A 19,442-nucleotide genomic window follows, 5' to 3' on the forward strand; every position below is an offset into this window, starting at 1 on the left:
TTTTGTTCTGTATGGTTGAGTTTATCTTGTATGTGGTTTGTCTCAGCATGTCCTACAATATGTGTCTTCTGATCTAATATGGGGGAAACTAGTAGTATGGTGTTTAAAGCATGTTTTCATGTTCTTCTTGCATGTTGTAATTTGTGTCAATCGGTCTGTACTGTACAGTTTGTCTCAGAGTAACTGTACTAAGGTATTATGGTGCATGTGTTTTATTTTATAAGCAATAATTGAGCAGTATTGCATTTCAGACTTCAAGCATGTCTTCCTGTTCTACTTATGCATGTGCTGTATGTCTGTCGTGGTTTGTGTTAATCGGTAAGGTGTCCCTTGTTTGTTTTTATCTCCTAAATGATCATGTCAAGATACTGTCATACTGCATGTTTCACTGTTGCACTTTTTCACTGATTAGTTATCTTTTAGTTGGTACAAAGTTACTGTGTTTTGGTTCCCAGGTTACGGCATGCCAAATGGATACAGCATGTCAAATGGTCAGGGTACTAAAGGTGTTGGTGCACCGAATGGAAAGGGCCCCAAAGGTGAAGTTCTTACTCCTGAAGCACTAAACCTTGCACCGGCACCTGAGCCAGGATTTGTAGTACCTGAGCCAACAAAGGGTGTAGCTCTAATCTTTCCACAAGGGAAGACATACCCTAAGCCAGCACCAGTTCCACAAGGGAAGCTTTTCACTAAGCCAGTACCTATAGTACCACAGGCAAAGAGTCCAAAGACAGCGCCAGAGCCAGCACCGGTTCCACAAGGAAAGACATACGCTAAGCCAGCACCAAAGCTAGCACCTGTCGTTCCACAAGGAAAGCCGTGCCCTAACAAAGCACCAGCGGCAGCACCAGTTCCACAAGGGAAGACATACCCGAAGCCAGCCCCAAAGCCAGCAGCTGTAGTACCACAGGCAAAGAGTCCGAAGCCAGCGCCGGTTCCACAAGGGATGCCGTACCCTGAGCCAGCACCTGTTGTTTCACAAGGGAAGCCGTACCCTGAGCCAGCACCTGTCGTTTCACAAGGGAAGCCGTACCCTGAGCCAGCACCTGTCGTTTCACAATGGAAGCCGTACCCTGAGCCAGCACCTGTCGTTTCACAATGGAAGCCGTACCCTGAGCCAGCACCTGTCGTTTCACAAGGAAAGACGTACCCTAAACTAGCACCAGAGCCAGCCTCACAGGCAAAAAGTCCAAAGCCAGTGGCACCAGCCGTGCCTCAAGGAAAGAGTCCCAAAGTACCAGATATGGGTAAAACTCTACTATTCTCTGCATGTCCATGAAATGGTGTGCCATGTTAATGGCATGCTTCGTATTTAGTTAGAATTTGTATCACACTGGGCAAGGGGTGTAAAAGCATCAGATTTTCTTATAGCATGTGAGTAGCTAGCTATGGAAATAACCTGTATTGAAATGGAATATCCTCACAAACAGAATAATGGTTTGGGATGTTCAATCCATGGGGGAATATTTTTAAACCAACCTTTACTTGGCGATTCTTCCTTCTCGACTTGGAAGGAACCGTTGTCTTCTGAATTCCTATGGCTAGTTGCAGCTGCATTTTGGAATTTAGGAAATGCTCTGTTAAATAAAAATATGTTTGTGCCATGAAGTAATTCAACAATGGACAGTGGGGTTCGCAATTATTGACACCCTTGATAAAGATGAGCAAAAATGACTCTAAAATAAATCATTCAAATACTGAGCTATATTTATTGTATGCAAAAAAACAAATTGGGAAACTATATTATGGTATACTCATACAATTGCTCATTGTGTACTCACACAAAATATAGGGGTCAAAATTGACACCCCTGTTTTCAATAACTTTCAATACCACACCTTGCAAGGATAAAGACACAGACTTTTTCTAAAATGTTTTATGGTTTAGAGAACACATTGGGAGGGATCTTAGACCATTCCTCCATACAGAGTCCTTCCAGATCCTTGATATCCTTTGCCTGCACTTATGAACTACACTCTTCAATTCAAACCACAGGATTTCAATGGATTTCAAGTCTGGAGACTGAGATGGCCATTGCAAAATGTAGATTTTGTGGCCAATTAACCATTTCTTTGTTGATTTTGATGTGTGCTTGGGGATGTTGTCTTGCTGGAAGATCCACTTGCAGCCACATTTCAGCCTCCTGGCAGGCAACCAGGTTTTTGGTTCAAATATCCTGGTACTGGGTAAAGTTCATGATGCCATTGACCTTAACAAGGGCCCCAGGATCAGTGGAAGCAAAATAGCCCCATAACATCAAAGATCCACCACCACATTTTACAGTAGGTACAGTGGTTCTTCCTTTAAAAATGTTGAGCTTATGCTGTTACCGTTTGTGGTAGATGGTGACAGATTGTGGTAAATTTCGTCATTCTGGCACCAATGGCTGACACTTAAATAACATGCCATAGAATTCTGCGGCACCCCTCAAGCTGTATGCCGCAACTTTTAAAGGAAGAACCACTATGTGGTTATTTTCTGCTCATGCATTCTAATTGAGAAGCCAAACCCACCACTGGTGTTCGTGGCCAAAGAGCTCTATTTTCATGTCATCTGACCAAAGCCCCTGTTCCAATCCAAGTATGGTGGTGGATCTTTGATGTTGTGGGGCTATTTTGCTTCCAAGTGGCTCTTGCAGCAAGACAACCCCAAGCACACATAAAAATCCACAAATAAATGGTTAATTGGCCATAAAAATCAACATTTTGCAATGGCCATCTCGGTCTCCGGACTTAAAACCCATTGAATTGAAGAGGGCAGTCCATAAGCGCAGATGAAATATATCAAGGATATGGAATGATTCTGTGTGGTGAAATGGCCTAAGAACCCCCCTAATGTGTTCTCCAAGTCATAAAACGTTCTAGAAAAAGGCTCCGTGCCATTATCCTCGCAGTTGAGCTATTGAGAACAGGGGTGTCAATCATTTTTACCTCTCCCTTTTCTCTGAGCAATTGTATTAGTATACAATATAGCTCAGTATTTTAATGTGTTATTTTATTCAGTCATTTTTTGCTAATCTTTCATCAAGAGTTTCAATCATTTCAGACCCCACTGTATAATGTATGCCACCATATTTTCGAAAGCACAAATGTGCCTTCCAAGTCGAGAATTAATGAAGTATCGCCAAGTTGAGGTTGGTTGAAAAATTATCTCCCTTGGACTGAACATACCAAACCATAATGGCTGGTCATGGGAGGATAATCCATTGCGTTACTGGTCATTTCCATAGCTAGTGAGTAGCTTCACCACTCAAATCTGGTATACTGTAAGTAGCATCATATATGGGTGAAAAAAAAGCTGACACTTTGTAGATTCCCAAATATAATCTTCTATCAGCAAAGGTCTAGCCAGTGATAATTCTCTGTACTAGGGACTAGATATCTATGGTCCTTCTCTTTTTAGAAAGCACTGACGGGTCAGCAATATCCTGTGGACAGGTAACCCCGACAACAGTCAAGCCCTCTAGTCTGAAGTTTTTTTTACACCCCTTTTCCCATGATCGGATAATAGTCTACTACTATGGTACTCATGTTTTAATGCGTTCTTAACATGTGCCGTGTTATACTACATGTATGGTCAATCTGCATCACTTGTTTCTAATTTGCTAGTCTAGAAATTGTCTACAAGGCATTGTAGTAGTCTAATCTAGACGTGACAAAAGCATGGATTAATTTTTCTGCCACATTTTTGGACAAAGTTCCTGATCTTTGCAATGTTACATAGATGGAAACAAGCTAATAATAATGATATGTGTGGGGTACAGAGATGAGGTAGTCATTCAAAAATGATGTTAAACAGTATTATAGTGCACAGTGGGAATCCATGCAACTTATTATGGGATTTATTAAGCACATGTTTACTCCTGAATTAATTTAGGCTTGCCATAACAAAGGGGTTGAATACTTACTGACTCAAGACATTTCAGTTTCTCATTTTTTATAATTTAATATTTTGAAAAATGTAATCCCACTTTGATATTATTGGGTATTATGTGTAGGCCATTGACAAACATATTAATTTAATATTTTAAATTCAGGCTGTAACAAAACTAAATGTATGTCTAAATCTGTTTACATGTTTGTTTTTTACCGTGTTTAACATAGTCTGCTTTAGTTTGTGGTGTTTTCTGTAGTTTAGACAATGAAGGCTTTGACAGTGCCTGTATTTACACATTTTGGGCTGAATCCTATCTCGAGATCCATGCAACCAAGTCAGATCTTCGCATAGATCATGCATTGAAATTATGTCAAAGAGAAATGTATGAAAAGTTTCAAGATAGAGGTACGGATTTTCATGTTGGGTTTCCACCCTGTGTGTTTTCAGTGTTTACAATGCAATTTTTTTTTGCACACCATGGTTGTTGTTCATTAGGTCATAGTTTTTTGTGTCCACCAAAATGTTTCTGTCCATTGATGTTCTAAAAAGAAGAGCCGTATGTGGGAACTTCACTGGGAATGTTTAATTTTAGGCAAATAACGGAAACCAGATGACCATTTACATATTTGTTTACAATTTCCAACTAAAATGACCAGTGGCTGTAAATGGTGATGACCTTGTGGCCCTTAGGTTATGTCACTGGAAGTGAGGTCCCTGAGAAAAAAAATGGTGGGTCGGGCACACCTCCTGGGAAAGGTGATTGGGGCGTAGACCCTGAAACTCAGGTGCCTAAAAGTACTGGACCCATGGTTACAAAGGCTGTGCCTGCGTTGGTACCTGAAACGATGGCAGCTAAAAAGACTGGTCCCATCGTCCCTGGAGAAACCCTGACTAAAAGTGCACCAGGGGTGGCACCGGAAGAAGTGAGCATTAAAAGTGAGCCTGCAGTTGTACCTGAAAAATCAGCAGTGGAACATGGGGTGCTGGAATCTAAAGTTGGGAGTCCACCTGCTAAACTAACACTTGATATTGTTTGCGTCTTTGGATGTGTAAGTGCTGTCATATAAACACAGTGTATGTTTGTCATACTGGTCCTTGCATACAGTGCCTTGCGAAAGTATTCGGCCCCCTTGAACTTTGCGACCTTTTGCCACATTTCAGGCTTCAAACATAAAGATATAAAACTGTATTTTTTTGTGAAGAATCAACAACAAGTGGGACACAATCATGGAGTGGAACGACATTTATTTGATATTTCAAACTTTTTTAACAAATCAAAAACTGAAAAATTGGGCGTGCAAAATTATTCAGCCCCTTTACTTTCAGTGCAGCAAACTCTCTCCAGAAGTTCAGTGAGGATCTCTGAATGATCCAATGTTGACCTAAATGACTAATGATGATAAATACAATCCACCTGTGTGTAATCAAGTCTCCGTATAAATGCACCTGCACTGTGATAGTCTCAGAGGTCTGTTAAAAGCGCAGAGAGCATCATGAAGAACAAGGAACACACCAGGCAGGTCCGAGATACTGTTGTGAAGAAGTTTAAAGCCGGATTTGGATACAAAAAGATTTCCCAAGCTTTAAACATCCCAAGGAGCACTGTGCAAGCGATAGTATTGAAATGGAAGGAGTATCAGACCACTGCAAATCTACCAAGACCTGGCCGTCCCTCTAAACTTTCAGCTCATAAAAGGAGAAGACTGATCAGAGATGCAGCCAAGAGGCCCATGATCACTCTGGATGAACTGCAGAGATCTACAGCTGAGGTGGGAGACTCTGTCCATAGGACAACAATCAGTCGTATATTGCACAAATCTGGCCTTTATGGAAGAGGGGCAAGAAGAAAGCCATTTCTTAAAGATATTCATAAAAAGTGTTGTTTAAAGTTTGCCACAAGCCACCTGGGAGACACACCAAACATGTGGAAGAAGGTGCTCTGGTCAGATGAAACCAAAATTGAACTTTTTGGCAACAATGCAAAACCTTATGTTTGGCTTAAAAGCAACACAGCTGAACACACCATCCCCACTGTCAAACATGATGGTGGCAGCATCATGGTTTGGGCCTGCTTTTGTTCAGCAGGGACAGGGAAGATGGTTCAAATTGATGGGAAGATGGATGGAGCCAAATACAGGACCATTCTGGAAGAAAACCTGATGGAGTCTGCAAAAGACCTGAGACTGGGACGGAGATTTGTCTTCCAACAAGACAATGATCCAAAACATAAAGCAAAATCTACAATGGAATGGTTCAAAAATAAACATATCCAGGTGTTAGAATGGCCAAGTCAAAGTCCAGACCTGAATCCAATCAAGAATCTGTGGAAAGAACTGAAAACTGCTGTTCACAAATGCTCTCCATCCAACCTCACTGAGCTCGAGCTGTTTTGCAAGGAGGAATGGGAAAAAAATTCAGTCTCTCGATGTGCAAAACTGATAGAGACATACCCCAAGCGACTTACAGCTGTAATCGCAGCAAAAGGTGGCGCTACAAAGTATTAACTTAAGGGGGCTGAATAATTTTGCACGCCCAATTTTTCAGTTTTTGATTTTAAAAAAAAGTTTGAAATATCCAATAAATGTCGTTCCACTTCATGATTGTGTCCCACTTGTTGTTGATTCTTCACAAAAAAATACAGTTTTATATCTTTATGTTTGAAGCCTGAAATGTGGCAAAAGGTCGCAAAGTTCAAGGGGGCCGAATACTTTCGCAAGGCACTGTATGTCTACACCTGTCCCGCACCTGTGTGATGTGTAGTGTATGTGTCCTCTGTGACATGTCAAGTCCTCTGTTTTGTCTTGTCAACAAGTTCATCCTATGTTGGTATCATTTATGGCACTGTCAGGTCTGTTTGAGTGTGTCACATTATTTATTTTGAATTGTTTTAGTGTGTTGGTTGTCATATTAATTTTATGTTTTTGTTGCATGCTTTCTTGTGGTGTTGGCTTTTCGCAAAATGTATTTAAGAAAATGTAGGTATATTAATGTCATGATGTGTTTTTTCTTATTGTACTTCTCATGTGTTGGTCTGTTGGAACTTCCGCTGGCGCACGGCTGCATCCAATGTTATTGGACATGAATAACCTAAATGATACCATATAGATTGTAGGTTCAAGTATTTGTTTGATGTTGAGTGTGAAGCCTGTGGTCTGTCTATGAAGTAATTGGTTGTTACAAGACATCTCTTTGTGTTTCCCTAGTTTGAGATCAGTTTCAATCAACGTTTTAAGTATGATGACTGGATTACTGGCGGTTATTTGTCTTGATAAGTCTGTGGTGTAGCCTGATATTTCTCTGCGAGTAAGTTGAGGGATGTATGTTGAGGTCGGCCTTGCCAGTCTTGTTTTATTGATACCGTTGTGACCCCTAGTAGATGGTGAAGGAGCTGGGAACCCCAATGGCAATGGGCAGGGAGCTAAACCAGCCAAACCTGGTAAACATCAGTTACTAGTAAAATATACAGTATAAATACACCCATAGATAAATACAAAGTATAACTAATGTAGAAATAGTTTGCTACCCCAGCACCGCATTTGTATTGTGCTATTAGTATAATTCTTGTTAGGTTTTGTCATTTTATTCATTTGTTTACTTGAATACATGGCATTCTATTTATATTGCATTTTTCTGACATGGATATTCTAGACGGTGGACCATCAGGAGTGCCAAATGGACAATGGGTGAAAATACCCAGTAATGGTAAACCAAGAGTACTATATGTTATTCACAGGTGATCTGAATGGCATTTATTGAACAATGTGCCATAATCACCTCAACCTAAATGGTTTAAAGTGCATGCTGTTTTTCCGTTTTTGCCTATTTGTGCAGTTCATGTTTTTGCATGGATATTGTTTGTCCTGGCATGGTAACAACTGCTGGAATGTCTTTGCTATTGTACGGTGAATGTTGAGTCTCACTCTGAGTGCATGACCTTTGACTCATGCTGCTTGTGACCCCTCTTCCCTAGATTGTTCACGTTGAGCACCTGCGACGTGTCCCACTTGGTTGACCTGTGCTGGTGGAGGAATTGTTCATTTATAGTGCTGAACCTAACTTGAACACAATAATATCATACGACATGTATAGGAGTTACACAGTTGTAGAACAGTTAACTCGTACCTGATTTCACTTTACACCATGTTATTTAAGGTTATGGTCCAGGAGCTGGTGTCCCCATTGGCTTGGGTGCTAAACCCAATGGTAAATTTGCCCTAATATCATACATTCTTGCCTAATATCATACATTCTTGTGCATGGCATCAATGAGGTCTTCCACACACTCAGCTTTCTGTGTATGATGATTAGGTTACGGAGGAGGAACTGGTGTAAACGGAGGTGGTGCCCCCAATGGCTATGGTGCAAAACCCAATGGTAAATTGTTACTGGTTAATTGAAGCAGTCATAGTAGCTATTTATTATAGATTATTTAAAGATTAATGTTACCATGTAGGCCCACAAGATAACAGTCACTCTTATACAGTGCATTCGGAAAGTATTCAACTCCTTCCCTTTTTCCAAATGTTGTTACATTACAGCCTTATTCTAAAATGGATTAAATAGTTTTCCTCATCAAGCTACACACACTACCCCATAATGACAAAGTGAAAACAGGTTGTTAGAAATGTTTGCAAAAACAGCAATACCTTATCTACAGAAGTATTCAGACCCTTTGCTATGAGACTCGAAATTGAACTCCGGTGCATCCCGTTTCCATTGATCATCCATGATTTTTCTACAACTTGATTGGTGTTCACCTGTGGTATATTCAATTGATTGGACATGATTTGGAAAGGCACACACCTGTCTATATAAGGTCCCACAGTTGGCCGTGCATGTCAGAGCAAAAACCAAGACATGAGGTTGAAGGAATTGTCCGTAGAGCCCGAGACAGGATTGTGTCGAGGCACAGATCTGGGGAAGGGTAAGAAAAAATGTCTGCAGCATTGAAGGTCCCCAAGAACACAGTGGCCTCCATCATTCTTAAATGGAAGAAGTTTGGAACCACCAAGACTCTTCCTAGAACTGGCTGCCCGGCCAAACTGAGCAGTCGGGGAGGAAAGGGCCTTGGTCAGGGAGGTGACCAAGAACCCGATGGTCAGTCTGACAGAGTTCCTCTGTGGAGATAGAACCTTCCAGAATGACAACCATCTCTGCGGCACTCCACCAATCAGGCCTTTATGGTAGAGTGGCCAGGGGGAAGCACTCCTCCGTAAAAGGCACATGACAGCCGGCTTGGAGTTGCCAAAAGGCACCTAAATGACTCTGACCATGAGAAACAAGATGCTCTGGTCTGACGAAACCAAGATTGAACTCTGGCCTGAATGCCAAGCATCACGTCTGGAAGAAACAGAGCACGGACAACACTCCCCATCCAACCCGACAGAGCTTGAGAGGATCTGCAGAGAAGAACACCCCAAATACAGGTGTGCCAAGCTTGTGCCAAGAAGACTCAAGGCTGTAATCACTGCCAAGGGTGCTTCAAACAAAGTACTGAGTGAAGGGTCTGAATACTTAAGTAAATGTGATTTTTCATATTATCATTTTTGTACATTTGCAAAAATGTCTAAAAATCTGTTTTTGCTTTGTCGTTATGGGGTATTGTGTGTAGATTGATGAGGGGGGAAATGTAATCCATTTTAGAATAAGGCTGTAACGTAACAAAATGTGGAAAAGGTCAAGGGGTCTGAATACTTTCCGAGTGCACTACATGTGGTGATATAATACCCAATGCGGAATTCATTATAAAATAACTTTGGCAGAGATAATGGTGTGTGTGCAGGAGTTGTCTTTTATAATAAGTGTTTTTAGTGGGGGTTTTTGGTACACATTTTTACATGATTGTGCATGCTATCAATGAGATCTTCTACACACTTTGATTTCTGTTAATGGTGAATAGGTTACGGTGTCGGAGCCGGTGCACCGCACGGACGTGGAGCCAACCCCAATGGTAAACCTACTCTGTTTTCTTGTGTAGTTTTAAGCCTAAACAAAATGTTTGCCATTTCGTGGTGGCATCAGGTTTTCCAGTGCAATTAGGATGAAGGTTCATATTTTTTGTTGAGCTGTTGTCTTTGTCAATTTTAATGGTTTGTGGGAGTTTACTTTTACATTAAGTTTAGTTTTCATCATCATTCTTGTGCATACCATTAATGAGGTCTTCCACACTAAGATTTTCGTTAACGGTCATTAGGTTACGGTGCAGGAGCTGGTGTACCAAATGGAGATGGTGTCCCCAATGGCTATGGTGCTAAACCAAATGTTAAATTGCTACTGTTTTGAAGAAGTCATATGTGGTTCTTGGAATAAAACCCCCAGGGTTGAATTCATTATCAAAATTATTTATTGTTGACGTTTCAGTCTTTGGTCACATACCTAAATGTTGACATGTGCAAAGGTAATAAAGTGTGCAGGAGTTGTCTTTTATATTTTAAATTACCCCACAATTTGAATTCATGTATAAAAAATGTCTAAGTGTGTGTGTGTGTGTGTGTGTGTGTGTGTAATGTATTTGTTTCTAACCCATTTATCGACTGTGTGCAATGCACTCAGTGGCTCTGTTTTGGAAATGCCTTTACAGATTGTCTTTTTAGAGGCTTAATTTCAAGTAAATCTGTGTGCCCTGACCGAATAAATGCATTTTACTAGTGTCATTGGCCACAATTCATCTCCATATGCGTCTCCGATTTTGCTCAATTTCATGTAAATGCTTGTCCAGGGTTCAAGCACCATTTTCTATTGCACTCAGTGACTAAGTTCTGCTGTTTCAGATATTAAGTAAAAGATATTCAGACTTTGTGATATATTTGTTATAGGATATGGAGCTGGGGTACGTCCGAATGGAGGGGGAGCTAATGCACCCAAACCAGATAAACGCCTTGTTTTTAAATAAGTTATGAGCCTTGCAACCTTTCTAACACCTGGCAGTGTTTTCTCTCTATAGTGTGTCGTAAATGTTGTCTTGTGATCCATAGGTGATGGTGCTTTTGCAGGAGGCTATAATCCTGTTGCTGCTGGCTATGGATATGGACCTGGAGCAGGTAATGCCAATATTAACTGTACAATGATTGTGAGTGTGAACCATTTTCCATTTTTGTACTGAAGAAAACATGTTCAATATAGGCTATTAAAATGTCCTAATATAAATTCCTCGATGGATTGTCTTTGTGCAGGTGAAAATCCTTTCGCAGGGAAACCCAAACAACATAGTGGTGAGTACCCAGCTAGCACACAACATTCTAAGAGAGCATGCCCAAGCGAAAAACAATTAATTGTATTATATTACAAGTATACTTAAATATACAAAACATTAAAATAATATACTTCAAATATGAGATGTATATCTTATGTATACTATACATATAATATAATTACACTTCAACACACTTTAAAGTTTACTTTAAATTCATTGTTTTTTTTGTATTTTTTTGTATACTATAAATATACAATTATCAACCTTCAATACACTTATTGAAAGTGTACTTCAAATTCATTGTTAAAGTATACTATATGTTCCCTATCATTAAACGTACACTCATTAAAACTGTACTAAAATTTAAAACGCTTTAATTGTAATTTAGTATATTAATTCTAAATGCACTTGGAGTTGAAGCATAGATTTATTTTTAAAGGAAACTCTGGTTGTGAGTGATCAAGTACACAGTGCCTTGCAAAAGTGTTCATACTCCTTGTATTTCTTCACACTTTTGTGTTACAAAGTGGGATTAAAATTGATTTGTCATTTGTTGTCAATAATGAACTCAAAATACTCATGTCAAAGTGGAAGGGGAAAAAAGTTTGATTAATAAAAATGTGATAAGTAGAGTCGTTGCATAAGTATTCAAGCCCTTTGTTTAAGCAAGCCTAAATTATGCTGAACAAAAATATAACATGCAACAATTTCAAAGATTTTACTGAGTTACAGTTCATATAAATAAATCTGTCAACTGAAATCAATTCATTAGGCCTTAATCTCTGGATTTCACATGACTGGGAACAAAGATATGCATCTGTTGGTCACAGATAAATTGCAACAAAAAGGTAGGGGTGTGGATCAGAAAACCAGTCGGTATCTGGTGTGACCACCATTTGCTTCATGCAGCGCAACACTTCTCCTTCACAGGGTTGATCAGGATGTTGATTGTGGCCTGTGGAATGTTGTCCCACTCCTCGCTGCCAAAGGTGTTTCTAGCATGTATTGTCTCGAGGAGCTGAATACTTTAATTTTACCAAATTGTTCAGAGAACTTTAAGAAACATAATTATTTTATAGGAATTTCAGTACTTCAACATAATGTTTCCTAGAGGTTCCCAAAGGTTCTATTTAAAAACCTCTGACTATATTCTGGGAGCGCTCTCCAAAATGTTGTGACATTACAGATGTTCTCAGAACATAAAGACAACTTAGAGAAACAACTATATTTTTGGACAATGTCATTACTTCATCAGAACATTTCATACAAGTTCTCATGTGGTTCTATTTAAAAAAAAATGGTTTTACTATTGTAGGTTATGGTCAAGGTGTCTACCATGGAGCTGGTTATGGCTATGACGCAGCTGCAAATGGAAATGGCTACGGTGCACCTGCAATTGGTAAGTTTAGCATCACACATTGTGTGACCAAACAAAGATATACACACATGCAAGAGGCATATCTCATCGGATACAAATCATAGATTTAATATATTTCAGAATTTTCTATGATTTTTTGGAACGCCACCAAGCTACCTTTTTCACATAATCGAGAACTAAGAAAGTATTGCCAAGAAGAGGTTAGTTGAAAAATCTATAGTGACGGTTTATATGGGGCTTTCCTGTAATGGACACCAAAAATCTTTGCTTATATCAAATTATCTGGCCTACAATCTGTAGCTACATAAATGCTACCTCGTTAGAGGCATCCTACTGAGCACAAGATGTCTTGTGCTCAGTCGGATTGTTCAAAATCACGCTATTTTGTCTATCTTGTATCTGTACCAATTCAAGTTAGTTGAGTAGTCTATGCTGATGGAGAGTTGCCTGTTTTAGACATACTGGCTAGGACTGCTACACCTACATGTGAGAAGCCTGGTTTCTAAAATTGACTTTAACATATGGACCTTTCAGGCAAACCAGGACACTGCTTTTAGCCGTGTCTTTTTCTAATAACAGTTTCAGACTCTGTAACTTGAGGGATACAACATTTACAGATCTGATTGAAAAAGGAAGAGGTGAAGGTATTACATTCCACCTCTGTCCCTAGTCAGTTGGAATGCCAAGCCCTAAACGTATGCTCAGGAAATGGCACCCGATTTACGGTGGAAGGGGTACGCCCTCATTTGCTTTATTACTCCAGTGCTTTTAAAGGGCTAGTTCACCCAAATTTCCTTACCCTGTAAGTAGTCTATGAACAAGGTATGGCAGCAGTTCTTGCCTTGATCTTGTGTATCTGGCCACTATTTCTAGAATTTGTGGCACAAATGCAAGTCAATGGTACCGATATTATAATTTTTCATTATTACAGTTGTCATAGCTTTACCTCCTGGGTGAGGATCAAAGAGACCCCCTCTCTCCTACCGGAGAGTCGTAAACTTCCTCTCTTGTGCACTGCAATATGGAGAAGTCAAAAATCCCACAGAGAGACTCTGCCCCAAAACTTTATGGAGATTTCACAATGTATATGTCAGAGTTACATCTAAATGTTGTAAAACTTATATGATTAAATATGAAACTATTTGTAAAAACATATCAATGTGATTTTAACCTTCTAAATGAGAAATTGTATTTGATTTAAAGTTCAAGTCATGAACCATGCCCACATGAGAACAGACATTATGCCAGCGTGATGGAACGCCCCCTTTGACCAGAGCGCTTTTTAATTGACTCGTAACAACATTTTACATTAGACCAAGCAGACGGACAGTGTAAGCCTAACGTCACGAATGGTTAGACTCTACTAGACCAGACAGTGTGGAGCGGTGGCTATACGGCTGACAAATAGTTTAAAACTACTAGACCAGTATACGTGCACTAAATAGAGAAGACTAGACATGCACCGCCTGCAGATTTGCATGTAAAGTAGTCTAGAACTTTGACCATAGGCACGAGGAAGATCTTATCAAACGATCATTGGAACGTCTGATGTAACCAGTCTAACGGACACTTCCAGAACAAAGAAAGCTACTACTACAACTACTAAGGACATGGTGATCTCTGGTGGACCACCAGAGACTTACACAACCAGAGACTTTCTGTCGAACTATTCGTCACAGACGAATCGGGCAATTTCAACAGAGAGAGACAAAGACATACAAGCGTAAATATTTACATTGCATTTCTAAATCCAAATGCTAAATATCCATTTTTACAATGAGCATATTATTCAACTGTATGTACGATACTTTGTCTCTCCTTCTCCTGCTATTTCTTTCCCCACCCCTTTCATTGTGTAACCAGCTGCCATATCGAGTTAGTCCACTAGGGACTTTATTGTTAGTAATCAATGTGTAATCTATCCTGTGTGTGTTTATGTAATTGTGTGATTATTTGGTAGTTAGTAAATAAATGATTTAGCCAATTTGTGCATCACTGAGTCATGTAGACTAGGGTTTATGCAGATTTATAGAATATTAGGACGTTCAGAATGAGACTGATATGAGGTAATAATAATTCATGCATGACTAATATGATAACGATATATTCTGATATTCTTGAGTTAATTCGGGAAAGGGTAACTTATTACATTTTTTTTGTGGTGCCCATGATTGCTTTGAGTTAATTGTTACGTGATTAATTTAATCACAAACAGTTGATTTGATAAGATAAGTCATTGCATTAATGATAGTCACGACACAGCACATTTTTATTTTTATTTTTTACCTTTATTTAACTAGGCAAGTCAGTTAAGAACAAATTCTTATTTACAATGACAGCCTAGGAACAGTGGATTAACTGCCTGTTCAGGGGCAGAACATTCACAAAGTATTCAGACCCCTTCCCTTTTTCCACATTTTGTTACGTTACAACCGTATTCTAAAATTGATTAAATAAATAAAAAATCCTCAATCTACACACTATACCCCATAATGACAGTGAAAAAAGTTTTTTTTGGGGGGGGGGGGGGGGGGGGCAACTTATTTACATAAGTATTCAGACCCTGCTATGAGACTTGAAATTGAGCTCAGGTGCATCCGTTGATCATCCTTGAGATGTTTCAACAACTTGATTGGAGTCCACCTGTGGTAAATTCTATTGATTGGACATGCTTTTGAAAGGCACACACCTGTCTATATAAGGTCCCACAGTTGACAGTGCATGTTAGAGCAAATACCAAGCCATGAGGTCGACGGAATTGTCCGTAGAGCTCCGAGACAGGATTGTGTTGAAGCACAGATCTGAGGAAGGGTACCAAAAATGTCTGGAGCATTGAAGGTCCCCAAGAACAGTGGTTTCATCATTCTTAAAATGGAAGAAGTTTGGAACCACCAAGACTCTTCCTAGAGCTGTCCGCCCGGCCAAACTGAGCAATTCGGGGAAAAGGGCCTTGGTCAGGGAGGTGACCAAGAACCCGATGGTCAGTCTGACAGAGATCCAGAGTTCCTCTGTGGAGATAGGATAACCTTCCAGAAGGACAACAATATCCGCGGCACTCCACCAATCAGGCCTTTATGGTAGTGGCCAGACGGAAGCTACTCCTCAGTAAAAGGCACATGACAGCCCGCTTGGAGTTTGCCAAAAAGCACCTAAAGACTCTCAGACCATGAGAAACAAGATGCTCTGGTCTGATGAAACCAGGATTGAACTCTTTGGCTTGAAAGCCAAGCGTCACGTCTGTAGGAAACCTGGCACCATCCCTACGGTGAAGCATGGTGGTGGCAGCATCACGCGGGGATGGGGATGTGGGGATGTTTTTTGCAGCAGGGACTGAGACTAGTAAAGGATGATCACTCTTGGACTCAATATACTGTTTTTTTGTCAAATCAAAATGTTCTGAAAAAATGTCAAATCCAGTACTATAAGTACTGTATCCAGTACTATAATCATTTATAATCATTTTCTGCGAAAAATTCATGAAATAGTTTTTTTCCTTCATAAAATAAAACATGTATTTGTCACATACCTGTTGTATTCGGCGCATGTCAAATGTCAGTCAAATGCTTACTTACAAGCCCTTAACCAACAATGCAGTTTTAAGAAAATACCTAAAAAAAGTAAGAAATAATTAAAGAGCAGCAGTAGAATAACAATAGCGGGGCTATATACTGGGGGTACCGGTACAGAGTGAATGTGCTGGGGCACTGGTGGGTCGAGGTAGTATGCACATGTAGGTAGAGTTATTAAAGTGACTATGCATAGATAATAACAGAGAGTAGCAGCGGGGGGGGGGGGGGGGGGGGGGGGGTTGGCAGGCAATGCAAATAGTCTGGGTAGCCATTTGATTAGATGTTTAGGACTCTTATGGCTTAGGGGTGGAAGCTGTTTAGAAGCCTCTTCAACCTAGACTTGGTGCTCCGGTAACAGAGAGAACAGTCTCTGACTAGGGTGGCTGGAGTCCATTTTTAGGGCCTTCCCCTGACACCGCCTGGTATAGAGGTCCTGGATGGCAGGAAGCTTGGCCCTGGTGATGTACTGGGCTGTACGCACTACCCCCTGTGGTGTCTTGCGGTCAGAGGCCGAGCAGTTGCCATACCAGTCAGTGATGCAACCCGTCAGGATGGTCTCGATGGTGCAGCTGTACAACTTTGAGGATCTGAGGACCCATGCCAAATCTCTTCAGTCTGAGCTTGTTGTCATTGCAGGCAATCTCAACGCTGTGCATTACAGCGAAGACATCCTCCTCATGTGGTTTGATGGTTCGTCGGAGTGCATAGCAGGATTTCTGCTATGCAGAGTCCCACTCCTTGAAAGCGTAAGCCGTACCGTTTAGCTCAGTGCAGATGTTGCCTGTAATCCATGGCTTCTGTTTGGGGTATGTACGTACAGTCACTGTGGGGACTTATTGATGAAGCCAATGACTTATTTGGTGTACTCCTCAATGCCATCAGAAGAATCCTTGAACATATTCCAGTCTGTGCTAGCAAAACAGTCCAGTAGTTTAGCATCTGCTTCATCTGACCACTTTTTTATTGACCGAGTCGCTGGTGCTTCCTGTTTAATGTTTTGCTATACCCCATAATGACAAAGCAAAAACGGGTGTTAACTTTTGTCCTCTGAAAGTATTCCTTAATTTTTTTTTATACACCATCAATCTACACACAATACCCCAAAATGACAAAGCAAAGGTTAAATCCATTTTTGCTTTGTCATTATGGGGTATTGTGTGTAGATTGATGAGGTGTATTTATAACAGGCATGAGGTGTATTTAACATATTGATGAGGTATATTTATAACAGGTAAAAACCTGTTTTTGCTTTGTCATTATGGGTTATTGTGTCTAGATTGATGAGGTGTATTTAAAAAAAAAAAAGTTTTATCATAAGGCTGTAACGTAACAAAATGTGTAGACAAGTCAAGGGGTCTGAATACTTTCTGAAGGCACTGTATGTGCTAGATTTAACTATAATGTGTAATGATGACCTGTGATCCTTTAGATATTCAGAGAAAAATTAGGATGGATTATAGTACTGGATTTGACAATTCATTCATATTTTTTTTTTTTTTACAATAGAACATTTTGATTTGACTAAAAAACAGTATTGAGTCCAAGAGTGAGTGCCCTAGTTTTCAAAATAACAGTGAATGTCAAACGTTTCATCTTTCTATCAAGGTGTGCCTGCTGGTATGGAGGGAAAATCAGGTATGTAGGCTACTATATGTTATAGACAAATACAACATCAGTCCTAGCCTCCCACCATGTCGAGCAATCAATCCATGCCAATGAATGAATCCATACATCCTAATGCAGGTGGGGTTGGTGCAGGACTTGAAGAGCCTGCAAATGGCGGCAAATATGGTGAGAAGGGCCCCCTCAAATTTTTAAGAACAAATTAGTGCATGACAACACTGAATGGATCAGAATAATAGTTTAAAACAAAATCAGAACTGCCTGCATTCCCCTCATTTTCTTTAACAGGTGGTTCCGGACCTTATGGTGGAGCACCAATCATTCCTGCTGGACTGGATGGTACGATTACACCCATATCTATACACAGTGCTTATCTCGTGTACAGTGTGGGTGTACACTCGTATACACAGTAGCTGAAATGCGTCTCTCCTCCTTGACAGGAACAAGTCAGTTTGAACCTCAACCCGCTGGCCTACGTCCTGATGGGAAATCAGGTGGAATATATGGTGGTGAGTTGGTTGTACACAAACACATTTTCTTCAGGAAATGTACCTTTTCTAAATGATATGTAAAGTCAGCAAAAAAAGAAACGTCCCTTTTTCAGGACCCTGTCTTTCATAGCTAATTCGTAAAAATCCAAATAACTTCACAGATCTTCATTGTAAAGGGTTTAAACACTGTTTCCCATGCTTGTTCAATGAACCATAAACAATTAATGAACATGCACCTGTGGAACGGTCATTAAGACACTAACAGCTTACAGACGATAGGCAATTAAGGTCACAGTTATGAAAACTTAGGACACTAAAGAGGCCTTTCTACTGACTCTGAAAAACACCAAAAGAAAGATGCCCAGGGTCCCTGCTCATCTGCGTGAACGTCCCTTAGGCATGCTGCAAGGAGGCATGAATACTGCAGATGTGGCCAGGGCAATAAATTGCAATGTCCGTACTGTGAGACACCTAAGACAGAGCTACAGAGAGACCGGACGGACAGCTGATTGTCCTCTCAGTGGCAGACCACGTGTAACAACACCTGCACAGGATCGGTACATCCGAACATCACACCTGAGGGACAGATACATGTGGGCAACAACAACTGCCATCACCAGACGTCACCGGCAACAACGTTGCCTATGGGCACAAACCCACCGTCGGTGGACCAGACAGGACTGGCAAAAAGTGCTCTTCGCTGACGAGTCGCGGTTTTGTCTCACCAGGGGTGGTGGTCGGATATGCGTTTATCGTCGAAGGAATGACCGTTACACCGAGGCCTGTACTCTGGAGCGGGATAGAGTTGGAGGGTCCGTCATGGTCTGGGGTGGTGTGTCACAGCATCACCGGACTGAGCTTGTTGTCATTGCAGGCAATCTCAATGCTGTGCATTACAGGGAAGACATCCTCCTCCCTCATATGGTACCCTTCCTGCAGGCTCATCCTGACATGACCCTCCAGCATGACAATGCCACCAGCCGTACTGCTCGTTCTGTGCGCGATTTCCTGCTTGACAGGAATGTTAGTGTTCTGCCATGGCCAGCGGAGTGCCCGGATCTCAACCTGTTGGATTGGAGGGTAAGGGCTAGGGCCATTCCGCCCAGAAAGGTCCGGGAACTTGCAGGTGCCTTGGTAGAAGAGTGTGGTAACATCTCCCAGCAAGAACTGGCGAATATGGTCTAATCCATGAGGTCGGAGATGCACTGCAGTACTTAATGCAGCTGGTGGTCAGATACGGTCTTTTACTTTTGTTTTGACCCCCCCCTCCCTCCCTCCCTTTGTTCAGGGATATGTTATTCCATTTCTGTTAT

General features: G+C 40.8%; 1 protein-coding gene across 37 annotated transcripts in view; it reads left to right on the forward strand.

Moving 5' to 3' along the window:
• The window catches only part of cmn (calymmin), a 69,737-nt gene that overhangs the window by 19,600 nt on the left and 30,695 nt on the right, over positions 1-19,442 (forward strand). For 20 of the 37 annotated variants that reach the window (XM_036946645.1, XM_036946648.1, XM_036946640.1 and 17 more), the window contains 13 exons: positions 456-1,247; positions 7,250-7,312; positions 7,525-7,578; positions 8,029-8,079; positions 8,185-8,250; positions 9,776-9,826; positions 10,851-10,916; positions 11,049-11,087; positions 12,384-12,467; positions 17,621-17,650; positions 17,759-17,806; positions 17,927-17,977; positions 18,079-18,147. In XM_036946645.1, the coding sequence (XP_036802540.1) occupies positions 456-1,247; positions 7,250-7,312; positions 7,525-7,578; positions 8,029-8,079; positions 8,185-8,250; positions 9,776-9,826; positions 10,851-10,916; positions 11,049-11,087; positions 12,384-12,467; positions 17,621-17,650; positions 17,759-17,806; positions 17,927-17,977; positions 18,079-18,147 (1,464 nt within the window). The remainder of the gene's footprint in view (positions 1-455; positions 1,248-7,249; positions 7,313-7,524; positions 7,579-8,028; positions 8,080-8,184; positions 8,251-9,775; positions 9,827-10,850; positions 10,917-11,048; positions 11,088-12,383; positions 12,468-17,620; positions 17,651-17,758; positions 17,807-17,926; positions 17,978-18,078; positions 18,148-19,442) is intronic. The other 17 variants (XM_036946670.1, XM_036946672.1, XM_036946671.1 and 14 more) reach the window with 13 other exon arrangements.

This window comes from Oncorhynchus mykiss, chromosome 16, assembly GCF_013265735.2.
Source record: "Oncorhynchus mykiss isolate Arlee chromosome 16, USDA_OmykA_1.1, whole genome shotgun sequence".
In the NCBI taxonomy this organism is placed as follows: domain Eukaryota; kingdom Metazoa; phylum Chordata; class Actinopteri; order Salmoniformes; family Salmonidae; genus Oncorhynchus; species Oncorhynchus mykiss.